The following is a 12,189-nucleotide window of genomic DNA, read 5'->3' as shown; positions in this document are numbered from 1 at the left end:
TGGGTGATTGCTTCAGTAGGAAGGTACAGCAGGTTCAGGACGACAGGATCCGATGGACCAACCCGTAGAAATTGGCGAAGGCGCGAGTAAACGGTTCGCGTAATGAAGCAGTATTCTCAGTGTGCAAACTGCCAACGTGACGATTGAAGGGTGCGGGAGGAGATGGGATGTGCGTGCGCGGTGCTGCAACCGTGGTTCCCGTCGCGTCTCGGTAAGTGGTGATAGCGTCGGCACGCCAAACGCGTGACTTCGCGTTCTGCGCTTATTCTTAGTGAGAACGCCTGGCTTGGCAAGATGGAACTTTTCGTCGCATCGCCTCTGCGCTGAGGACACGGCCAAAACCACACGGGGGGTCCAGTTTGACTCTGTTATGGTTTACTCCTGCCTGACTGGTAGCTTGCTACTTCCGTCTCGTCAATTGGTCGTCCCTCGCACCTTCCTCCGCTACAAATCCATCACCGCTGCCATCGAGAGGGGCAGGCACGGTGGACCCGACCGATCCTTCAAACCACGGACACGAACCGGCCACCACGACGAGGGCGATGGACCGGTGAAGACTCGCCGCGAGATCAGGTTCGAGAAATTTGGTGCTCCCCGTGAAGATGCCGGGGCAGTTTCGAAGTTTCGGTCTTCTGATCGGAGAGTGGCATCACAGCAGGGCAGCGACGACAGACCACGTCGTCAATGGACAAACGACCGTCGCGATACACAAAGAGCCAGGGTAGAAGAGCGTCCACGTCGTCAATGGACCAACGATCGTCGTGATGCGCCAAGAGACGGAGTAGAAGAGCGTCCACGTCAATGGACAATCGATCGCCGTGATACACAGACAGCCAGAGTAGACGAGCGTCCAAGTTTTCGCTTCCCGCAAGCTCGGGACTCGGGAGATGATCGGCCACAATTTACCCACAAGCCAGGCTCAAAAGGCGCCAGAAGAGAGGGACTCGGACGGGAATCGTCTGGTGCTAGGCCAGGAACAGGTGGCGAGACGAAAGCCCAGGGGACATCATCCCGTGGACCAGAATCGCTTCCCTATACTACAGCCGCGTCGGAATTCATATACGGATACAACAGCGTCGTCGCTGCGATCAAAGCGAACCGACGCAAATTCTACCGTCTCTACGTGCATCAACGAGGCGAGAGCAGAACAGACAGAGATGATCTCTTTTCTCAGGTCAAAGCCCTGCAGCTCTTCCCAATCCTAAACAGAGTCGGAGACGAGTACTTGACCGCTTTCGACAAAGCTAGTCATGGCCGACCACACAACGGTGTAATACTCGAGGCATCGCCTCTGCCTGTTCCGCTCATCACCGAGCTAACAGCAGTATCCATGGAAGACGGGAGCTTCAACGTTACTCCGGATAGTAGTCAAAGTAGAGAAGAGGTTCTTGTCAACGGCAAGCAAAGTTTGTTCTCTTACAAGTCCGATGGATGGAGGAATCCGCTAGTCCTCTTCCTTGACGGCGTGGTAAGTAAGAAATTCTGCACACTAGATGATTGGCTAACATGAACAGGTCGATGAAGGCAACCTTGGGGCTATTGCCCGCTCAGCCTATGTGCTGGGTGCGGATGCCATCGTCACGGCGACCCATCACAGTGCAAAATGGAGTCATATTGCAGTAAAGGCCTCCGCCGGCGCAGCTGAAGCTATTCCGATCTTCCAAGTCAAAGACGCAAGCGACTTCCTCAAGCAGAGCACAAGCGCAGGCTGGTGTACATATGCGAGCGACGCTGTTCCACCAGTCCTCGCATCAAATGCTAGGCCTGTGGAAGCTCCGACTGACAAGGTCGTTTACAGCTTCCGGCAGACTAGAGTTAGAGAACGGCTTCCCGCCGACCACAGCCCTGTTGCAGAGCACCCCACAATTCTCATGTTGGGCGCAGAGGGCACGGGACTGTCAGCCAGACTACTCAATTGGGCGCGTTACAAAGTCGGTATTCCCCATCGTCGCGAGTCCAACGAGCTCGGGGTCGATAGTTTGAACGTCAGCGTTGCAGCGTCGATACTCTGCTACGAGATGCTGCACAAACCAAAGGCACCCGAGCGCGAACCCGAGAACGTCATCTTCTAGAGGTCATTTGCTCGGAGTGTTCGTTCTCTGTACAACATGTATATCTCCAGGGCTGGTAGCATTTAGTTATGGCGGTCCAGCCTTGGGTTGGCGGGCCGTCCAATTGTTGTCGACGGCGTGCGTCGTTATTAAATCGCTCTCCCCTCCATGCATGCGCCATCTAGCACGTGGCGGCCAATGAAAATGGCAGGCCAATATCGATAGCTGCAGCATGTGTAGTGCGGAGTGCATCCACTAGGACCCTGCCGGCTTCCATGCCCAGCGCTTCTTATCACGTCTGGGGTACGCCTAAGCTAGCCATGGTAGTAGCTTCGCAGCAACATCAGTCTTGAGGTTTGGAGCGGTGAGCAAGACTAAGATGGACTTTGTTATAGTTGTGCGTGGTGTGGTTGATAGCACAATGTACCAGCCGAGTGCTACCCCACGTGTTCGCATTGCCTGTGCTGATCGGTACGTGTGGGTAGGGTGCGTGACCATGGCCTTATCAGTGAATGCAAATCGCGCTCGTTGAGCCCCCCAAAATCCCTCGAACTTGTGACGTGCAAAGACTCGAGAATGTACAAAACTTGACTTTCCCAGACTGGAGAAAGATGTACTATGTAGGTCAACTTTCAAGGAAGTTACCAGGCCTGGGATCATGCTGGAATCTATCACGACATGATCGGCGATCGGAGGGCGGCGCATAGCACAACATGGGATTTGAGACACCGCTTTTCTCAAATGCGATACATACAGGCTGCGCCCGCATACCCAAGAATTACTGTGTGGTCGCGTGTTGGAGGGGGTGTTTGCAATATAGCGGCTTGACATCAAATGAGAAGGTAGAAAAATGGCGAGGCGATGCATACCCACAAGGCGCAAGGCGCTATCGGTGGGCAGAGAAAGTCTTCCTAGCGGTGAATGCCCAAGCAAGGGTGGTGTCTTCGCGCGTAGTGTGCAGTAGAATACAGTATGGTATGCGTGGGGAAAGGCGTCCGAGCTTGCCCTGTCGTCATTGAGCGCACACGCCTTGTCATACCACGGTCGCTCCCCTCCTAGCGCGACTTGAGACGGGAGAGCAAAGCATTTTTCCCACCCTCCATCATCGCCTTCATGGTGTCCTGACCTGACCGTCTTGTAGCCCCGGTTCCATCCGCTCCCCGCGTCGCCCTCAAAAGACTGACACCTATTCTAATATTTCCGTGCGATTGCTGCTCTTCGCCTTCTGCGTTGATCCGCTGGTGGCGCCCTCCGCAGACAACGCCTGCGCGCCTGCAACCCTTTGTACCGCCGCCTAGAGCCTCTCGCCTGCACGCTGCACGCCTCACACCTGATTGCGCATCCCGTCGTATCAAAAACCCCGCATCTCCTCCCATTGCGCCACCGACTCGACACGAGATTCGGGCTACTTCTTCCTCGCCTCTAGACCTCACCTCCAGAGACATTCTGTATACACCAACCATGACGCGAAGAATCGTATATGGCGTGGGGCTCATCCTCACCTTGGCTGGTAAGAGACGACAGTACCCCCAAGAGGAAGCAGCGACTAACTAGAGCAGCCACCATCATGACCATCGCCAGTATCTCGATGCCGCGATGGGTCAGCTACAGCCCCAACGGCGAGCGCGAATACTCGTACGGCCTGCACAGTCGCTGCTCTGCCGTCACAGGCACCTGCGTTCCCTTCCCCAAGATGAGCGACTGCACAAAGGACCCGTCCTTCTGCAACATGTGGAGGACCGTCGGCTTCCTAACCTCCTTTGGCGTCGTCGTCGAGCTATGCGCCATTGTGTCCTTCATCGTCATCATCTCTGGCGGGGTGCAGCGCAGGGCTGCAGGCTGGCAGGTAGCCGTTGGCGTACTATCCTTTAGCGCCATCGTCCAGTGCGCCGGCATGGCCATAGTGGTACGTCGTCCCTGCGTCTCCCTCTCTACTGCAGGGTCCATGTCGCAGAAGCAAAACAATGCGCAGTACTGACACCCCCAGGCATTCCTCTTCGACAACGACGACCGCTTCTGGAAGGGCTGGCACCTCGACCTCTCGTGGTCTCTCTGCACCGCCAGCTGGACCATCCTCTTCCTCACCTCGGTCGGCATCGCCGTCTCCGCCTTCTACCTCCCCGTCGAAGGCGACTACGAGCTTATTCCCGAGGAATACTACGGTCCGCCAGACGATCGGTGAGCGCACACCAATCTACATATAACTGCACACGACACCTTGCTGTGTGCTTGAGAATTGTTTTAATGGGTGTTTAGGCTTCTTTCGCGCATCTCCGCATGGGACAACGGCTTCAAAGGCCCCGGCGAGGGCATGCAGTACAGCTACCAGAGGGACCAGGACAGTATGAGCGACGTTGTCAGTATTGCGGCGAGCAGTATTGCCCCGAGTAATAGGAGAGAGAGCAGTGTTGCTCCGAGTCATAGGAGGGAAAGCGATGCTAGGAGATGAGTACCATGGACGCGACCCGATTACGAGACGATGACCCCGCGGATACAACTGTAATGTGCATGTGGATCGATGGATGGGTGGTTGGTTGCTTGGTTGCTTAGTTGCTTGGGGACTTTGGAAACGGGTGGCATATTTGTCCATCACTTTGGCGCTAGATTGTGACTTTTATCTGCGAGCATGTCTTTGGTTTTCTCTCATGGATGGTTGGTTTTGTTCTGTTGGTCTACGATACCCATTGCCATCCACCGGTGGTTGGGCATATATCTTCTCAGCTAGTTTGATCCATGTTCAAAACTTGCAATTGAACTATACTCCGTTTCAATATCGATTTATGCATTGTGATCAAATCCTCAACAGCTCTGTTCAATCTGGCTTGCAATTTGCAAACTTCTTTCGATAACGTAATCAACTCCCTCAAAAGCTCAATCGGGAGGCTAGCGGCAAACAAAGGAGCATCTTCTTCCTAGATATAATTAGTACCTGGGTGCAAAGACTTGATGGGGAACTCACTGAGACACAGTCTTTGAGACACGCTATCGTGCTCGGCATGACAAGAATGTCCCAATTGCGAAGGAGTGACAGGTGCGAATTCGAGTAAAACTCCGTGAAGAGGGTATGAGCTTCTCCATGGTCAACAGGCTTCATTCCGCTTTGCTTGAGGTGATGAGCCCAGTTGAACGTTGCGTATCGGAGTCCGACAGAGTAGTTTGCTTCGTCATCATGGCTTGTTGCTGATCCAGAGCCTTCATGTCTTCTCAGCGTACCAAAGTGATTTGATAGAGTATCTGCACACAGTTCGAGTACCGATTCTATCCCCTCTAAGAAATATCCTCTTTCGCTGTTTAGGGCTTCTGAAACCCTAGTATTGTTTCTTGGATGACCTGATCCGTCTCTTCCAAGGTTCGCTTCGTCTAGCTCAACGAAGTCTGCTACCTCTGCCATCTCTGCTTCATCTGCCATCTCTGCCTTCGCCGCCTCCATCTTTGCTAACAACATACCTACATCGTCTCTATATTTCGTCCATGATCGGAAAATATCACTTTTCGTCGTTTTGTAACTTTCTTTGCTGGCTCCTTCATTCTGCTTGCAGAAGCTCCTCACTAGTGCTATGCACCGCGATGCTAATGCAGCATGGCTTTGCGCCTCGTCTATCCAGAATCTAGCATCAGTACATCGGCTTTTGTCGAGCAAAAAGTCGCGCAACGAAGGATGGTGAAGACGTATTGCTCTCGATTCATCTGCTGGTACGTCGAGGATGGCATGCAGGTCTTCGACTATCGACACGATGCCTTCTTCTGTAAAACCCAGAAGTTCATCTAGGGCTCTCGCTGGGAGAGGCTCTTCCAATATCACCAACATACCGAGAACGGATCTTATTTTCTTGCACTGGTCTTCCTTCTCTTCTTCTGAATACTCGGGACGGAGTGAGCTTTGTAAAATAGTCATGTAGATATCATCAAGGCGTTTCTCGGGCTCTCCTTGCATGCCGGCGTCACTCTTGACGATCAAATCCAGTCTCCGCCTTACGAATCGTTTGCCTTGGTGGATGAAACGGTGGGCAGTTGCAGCCCAGATGAAAAGACCACTGGCTCTTTGCACCAATTTCGCGATGATCTCAGAGTCTGGCCAGCCAGTGGGCAGGCGTTGTTCTCGACCAGTAATCGCAAGACTGTGTCTCAAGTAGAGCTCTATGTCAGCATCGACAACAGAAGACGCGATGTGGTGTAGCACAAAACACCGATGCGATGTATCTGGCACATCGTAGAAGCCGTGGCGGACCGCTACTTCAGGCCGACTCGTCAAAAAAACGCGGAGTCTTGGTCCGCTCAATTTCTGGACTCCAGCCAAAAGTTCGATAACTTGTCTAACATCGTCATCCTTGTCGCACTCGTCCAATGCATCGACGACCAAGACAATGGAAGTGATGTTGCCGAGCGTGTTGAGTGCCGATAACGGACCAAGGACAAGTTGCTGCCACTGGTCGCGCAATGTCAAGGTCGACACATCAGGGCGTTTGGCTAGCGCGTCACATATGTGCTGACGAGATACCGGAACGTTGTACGCAAGCTGAACAGCAACACTTGTTACGAATCTGCGCGCATGACCAATGTCGCCGCCGCCCCTGGAAAAGAAGAAGCTGGCCCCTAGGCTCCGTCGCTCATAGTGCCTGCGAGCTACGGTCCGCGCAATGGTTGACTTTCCGGTACCAGCTAGGCCGTTCAACCAGTAGACACATCGCTCATCTTGTCCATCGGTCCAGGCGTATATTTCGTTCAAAAGCGTGGTTCGTGTGGAGGGAAGGCATTCCGGGTCGTACTGCCGAGTATACGCATTGAACGGCGCTTCGGCGGCGTACGGCAGCTTCTCTAGACTACCTTCTTGCGCCTGACTACAGCCTTGTTAGCGACCGCCAACCTCGGTACGAAACGATGTCGCATACTTTACAATGTTGTCTCCATGAACATGGTACTCCGCTGCCTGGATGGCGATCCTCCCACCCTCGTTGTTGAAACCAATCGTCTGGGCGGTCGCGCGCGCGTCCATTGCCACCGAGCAGTCAGGACGAACAAAAGCGACACACCACAGGGAAAGCAGGGCAGCGCGAGCAGACAAGCCGATTGTGTGTCAGCCTGGAGAACACATGGAGGAGGTGGCAGAGCTTAGGCTGTCGGACAGGTGCTTCGCGAGGCAGACCTCCAAGCTGCCGAAGGATCAATCATGCAGCAAGAGGTCACGGGCAGCGTTTCAGCCTCGCGAGAACGCAGGCAACAAAACCTCGAGTGTTACCGCTTTTTCTACGACACTAGACACTACCATCTTGCACTTCTTGTTTTTCTGTCATCGTTGCCACCGTTTGAGCAGGTACCATGGAACCAGCTGGTCTTGCCGTTGGCATCGTCGCCCTTGCCAGCCTATTCAACAATGCTGTAGACTGCTTCGAATATGTCCGCCTTGGTCGTGCTTTCGGTGTCAATTTCCAAACCAGCTCGCTCAAGCTAGGTATTGCGCGACTGCGTCTGTCGCGTTGGGGCGAGTCTGTTGGATTGGCGGGCGATATCAACAGCGCTCAGAGCATCCAGCAAGCATCAGGACTGCTGGAGGACGTTGCCGGGGCTGAAACCTTGCTGTCACAGATCATGGTCCTCTTCGCGAACGCCGAGGGCATCTCCAAAGAATATAAAAGTGGTTCAGCAGGACCTGATGCAAACCTGGCAATCCTCGACGTCGCGACGGACATGGGGCCCTCGGGGCAGTCATTACATGCGAAGATGCGCGCTCTGGCTATCAAGCGCCAGAACAACACGCCTTTGCGACAAAAAGCTCGGTGGGCACTGTACGAGGAAAGGAGCTTCAAGGAGTTGATCAAAGATGTCACGGATCTTGTCGACGGTCTCGTAAGATTGTTCCCTGCGGTACGCGAAGACCAGCGCAGGCTTTGCAGAGCAGAAGCTTCTGCGATTGGCTCCAAGGACTGCTTTTCTGCTCTCGAAGAAGTCACTGCACAGCAGGATAAGGACCTCAATCAAGCCTTGGTCGAGGCTTTGCTTTCAAGGGTCAGTTCTGATGCCATTGCCGTACTCCTTAGACCAACGATTGATTGCTCAAACAGGAACAACAAACTCCGTCGTTCAACAATTACAACACTAAGATTGGTCAGCAAGTAGGTACGCTTCATCAGAGCGGGAACCCGGTCTTCAATTTTTGAAAGCGCATCCCATCATTCGCGTCATATACGACAGATCATGTCTCTGCGACTGGTTACTGAGTACAACCCGAATAAAGTTGACATTGTAACCATTGTGTCCGGATATATGCCAAATATATGCATATAGTGACTTGAATGAAGAGTCGTCGTTGATCTTTGGATCAAGTCAGCTAAAGCCATGTCAAGCCATGTACCTAGCATCGGCCTAGGGTAAGATCAAACCAGAACTATCGATCTTGTCTCTCCACCATTCCGCATAATTTCCCCGTCCATTTGGTCAAGCAGAAAGCAGTCTCCCATCAAGTGATATGTATCCTCACGCTCACGCTTTCCACCTGCTCTTCGTAAGACAAAAGGCACATTCATCCCAAGCAGGGCGAAGACTTCATCTCCAGGTTTCGTTCCAGGGTAGCACATTCCAAGGTTTCCTGCTTCTGTAATGTACAGGCAACGATTTTCCGTGGCCAGCAACATCGCTGATGTGAAGGTATAAGGCAAGCTGTAACCTTCTCCTGTTATGAGACTTAGCCAGGATTCAGGACTAGGGAGATCATCGTCTGTGCATCTCCTCCACTGTGCACTGTCTTCTATATCTTGTGTAAATGTAGCACAAATAGTCCGCATGAATCTTTTGTTAAAGTCTGCTTCTTCTGTACCGGACAATGTTTCCAAAGCCAAAGTGTACGACTGGAGCATGGCCATGATAGTTGAAGCCACGCCATGTTTTTGAAGTTTGTGTGGCTTACCCACAACTCGGATTGTATCGGCCTTTCTAGCTTTGACGTGAAGCTCTTTGTCATCGCTCATAGTAACCGTGCTTGGTGATCCTGCGGAACAATCATACAAGTCAGAAAGACGCGCTCTCGTCTCTTCCCAATCTCGCGCGTCGTATTGCTTGGACAGATCACGGGCCCACGACGGCATGCCTTTGTTGTACGGCCCAAAACCTCTCCCAAACAAGACTTTTGAGGCATCCGTATCGTGCTCCAACAGTTTTCGATATACATCTGTAAAGCAGTCCGCCAAAGATTTTTTGTAGCTGGGTGTGTAGGCATCGAACATCCGCGCAGGTGCTAAACCAAGGACTGAGAATACCTTATCGCGGAGGTCTTTACATTGGCGACTGGAGAATGCAAGTAATATGCTGTGAAACGATGGCGGTTGTTGGTCGCTGGGCAGAATCTCGACTCCTGGTTTGGTATTACGGTGTCGATATTCCCGCAATGTGTTGATGATTGCAATGCTGGACATGAATTTGTTGAAATGATCCATCTTCGAGCCCCAGTGTTTCGTCGCCTCCGTACCTTGTGTGCAGCAATGAACGTATGCAGCGTTTGGTCTTTCGAACACCAGGGCGAAGCGATCCCAGGTCATGCTATATGATCCATACCATAGAACACCGGATGATGGTAGTATGATCTCTTGAACTGTCCATGATCGTGTCCACCATGCGCTGTCGGCGATCAGGCGAAACGCAGCCATCTGGGTAACGAACACCTCACTTGGTGCTCCCTCGTCATCTCCTTCCTCGAGAATGCCCGGAAGGTCATGCCAATGCTTCCTATCCGCAACGTGTTCAAACATTGCGAATGGATTGATCTCCAGTGTCTCCTCGGATGAGGGCGTTCCCAACCAGGCGTGCACAACTGAGCACCCAGAATAAATCTCACCCATCATGGCTACTTGATGCGATTTCTCTTCCAAGTCATTTTGGTTTATGCAGATGGCGTCTGCCCAAAGAATGAGGGTATCGTTAGGGTCTCTGATGCGATGGAGAAAGTCAAACAGGTTGATCGTAATCTGCATTTCATGGCCGTCGACTTCGATTGGTACCGTTTCATCGGGATTCCCCCATACATAGGAAAGGCAGGCATAAGTCTTGGTAGCGTTCTCGAGATTTGCTACGCTGAGCGTAGCAATTGTACGGTCGGTTGTCCCCGGGTGAAGATGCAACAGCCGAATTTCCCTTCGACCTGCGTCCAATGGCTGTCTTCGATATGTAGGAATGCCATACTGTTCCATCCTGGTTCTGGAGTGATAACAGGGCTGCAGATGATGGCGTCGAATTTAATGGCCATTGTACTGTGTTGCAGCGTGGCACGCTGTAGATGCAGACTTGATCAGCCCATGCGACAGCTGGTTGCCTACAACGGGCTCAGTCTCTTGCCCGTGGAGAAGAAGAGGCTTAGCCTAAGCTGAAACACGGGCCAAACTGAACCGAAATCATCGCGTCGCGCAATGTATATCGCTAGAGCCAGAACATTGCGATCCCGTCCTTCACGGCGGAAAAGTCGCTTGATGTGTTGATTGGGGCAGTCGAGACCGGGCCCCTGGGTTTGTCGATGGCAGGTCCAGATTCGAGGAGCTAGCGGGACGTTACGCGACGTCTTGGCATGCATGAGCGGTGGACGCCTTTTACTGATGGCAAGGCACAGCCTCCAAAATCCTTCTCAGGCTCCACTGATGACTGCGAGCTCCCGTGAAATAAAGCGAGGCTGAAAAGACGGATATGGCAGGTAGAATATGGCTTTGTAGTGTCATTGAGTATTTGCAGGTGTCTGCCCTCCATTTCAGCCGCGCTTCGAGGGCTCGCCTCACAAACTAATGGCCGTTGCCCAACAAACTTCAGGCCTCCGACAGACATCGCCGGCCTCACGCTAAGATTCGAGGCTTTACCGTTATGCCTCGATGAACACCGATTGGTCAGCCAAGAGAAGGTTGCCGGTTCTAGTATCGATACGTTTGACCCGGATAACGATCCTGACTCCGCCCCCAATACACTAGCGATCAACGCAGGGCTTGCATCAGAGAAACGGAGCTCCACCATGGTTGGTTAAGAGCGTCGCGACACAGCAGCGCTCAAAAGCGTTAGCAGCAAGGATTATCTCAAGACCCTGCCGATCTGGACGGCACAGCCTTGTTAGTGTGTAGGCAGACGCGGTATCCCAAGCTGTGTCCTACGGTTATGCTCGGACCACCATCGATCTCGGCCTGGCACTTCATCATCTCGCCATGTACGCCATCCTGCGATGGAGTTGGGGCTACCTATAAACCCCTCCGAGCGATGACGTCGCCTGCAAGAGGACTTCGTCAGGTCTCTACTATCGAGCCTCAACGGACTGCAATGTTTGCTCTCGGATGTGTTGCAGCATACAAACTGTCTTGTTCTCGTCGTTTCGAAGAGATAGGTCCGGCGAGGGTGAACGGGGTATTCCATAAACATGTGCTATGGTACACTGCTTGGTTGATTTGACAAAAGACCCTGGGCCCATGAGCTGATTCTTAGGCACACCCATCGCTACACTCCATTCTAGCTCCATGTTCCTACATACAACCAGGGCAATCCAACCTCTTGAGAGATATGGATGATACAGCAAGGTCGCAACAGCATTACTTGTGTCGCTATCGCTATGCCGCAACAGTTGCACAGCTTCGACCATACCAGCCTCACATCCTAGCCAGACGAGCATCTTGCTCACCGACAGACAAATCTTGTCCATCATGCTCATTTGCATGCTTCTCCCAGTACGATCGAGTTAATAGGTGCATATCTGATCAATTTGGAGATTTCAATGGGGTGATGACCCTCGAGATGCGCGACGAGATAGACCTTTCGCGAATGTGCGAGAGCAGTGTACGTACAGTGCGGCATTTAAGAATCTTATCAGTGTCTGCAAAAACGTTCTGACCCGCCTCCTCCCGTGGTCTAACATCGATCAGTACATGATCTAATACGTCACAAGGTTCGTATAGCACATGAAAACGTCACAGCTTACATAGTAATCTATTCAAAATAATCCCGTCACAGGCATCCAGGGGTAGGGGGTAGGAGGCTTTTAGAAGGGCGAACAGAAAGATTCAACGTAATAGAGAAGGAAGGAGACCGAAAAAGACCGGATGAAAGCTCTCTCCTTCTGTTTCCACTTCACCTTCACATGCAGCGATCATATACGCGTCAATTAGACTCAATGTACATTGATCGC

General features: G+C 52.4%; 4 protein-coding genes across 4 annotated transcripts; 3 read left to right on the top strand and 1 right to left on the bottom strand.

Moving 5' to 3' along the window:
* The first annotated feature begins 329 nt into the window (after positions 1-329).
* Positions 330-2,552, top strand: ACET3X_001913 (uncharacterized protein). Its single transcript, XM_069447257.1, has 2 exons — positions 330-1,468; positions 1,515-2,552. The coding sequence occupies exons 1-2, from the start codon at positions 371-373 to the stop codon at positions 2,070-2,072; spliced, it is 1,656 nt and encodes a 551-aa protein (XP_069312155.1). The 5' UTR covers positions 330-370; the 3' UTR covers positions 2,073-2,552.
* A 960-nt stretch (positions 2,553-3,512) lies between these two features.
* ACET3X_001912 (uncharacterized protein) lies at positions 3,513-4,493 on the top strand (the record flags this gene model as incomplete). The annotated part of the gene is made up of 5 exons (XM_069447256.1): positions 3,513-3,561; positions 3,611-3,957; positions 4,039-4,229; positions 4,308-4,407; positions 4,476-4,493. The coding sequence occupies 5 exons, from the start codon at positions 3,513-3,515 to the stop codon at positions 4,491-4,493; spliced, it is 705 nt and encodes a 234-aa protein (XP_069312154.1).
* A 275-nt stretch (positions 4,494-4,768) lies between these two features.
* Positions 4,769-7,044, bottom strand: ACET3X_001911 (uncharacterized protein; the record flags this gene model as incomplete). Its single annotated transcript, XM_069447255.1, has 3 exons — positions 4,769-4,963; positions 5,011-6,889; positions 6,941-7,044. 3 exons carry the CDS (start codon positions 7,042-7,044, stop codon positions 4,769-4,771), a joined length of 2,178 nt encoding a protein of 725 aa, XP_069312153.1.
* A 323-nt stretch (positions 7,045-7,367) lies between these two features.
* Positions 7,368-8,206, top strand: ACET3X_001910 (uncharacterized protein; the record flags this gene model as incomplete). The annotated part of the gene is made up of 2 exons (XM_069447254.1): positions 7,368-8,054; positions 8,111-8,206. 2 exons carry the CDS (start codon positions 7,368-7,370, stop codon positions 8,204-8,206), a joined length of 783 nt encoding a protein of 260 aa, XP_069312152.1.
* Between the last annotated feature and the right edge of the window lie 3,983 nt (positions 8,207-12,189).

The sequence above is a fragment of the Alternaria dauci genome, chromosome 1, assembly GCF_042100115.1.
Source record: "Alternaria dauci strain A2016 chromosome 1, whole genome shotgun sequence".
Lineage (NCBI taxonomy): Eukaryota > Fungi > Ascomycota > Dothideomycetes > Pleosporales > Pleosporaceae > Alternaria > Alternaria dauci.
Note: the sequence above shows the minus strand (reverse complement) of the source record. Positions and strands in the feature narration are given on the sequence as shown.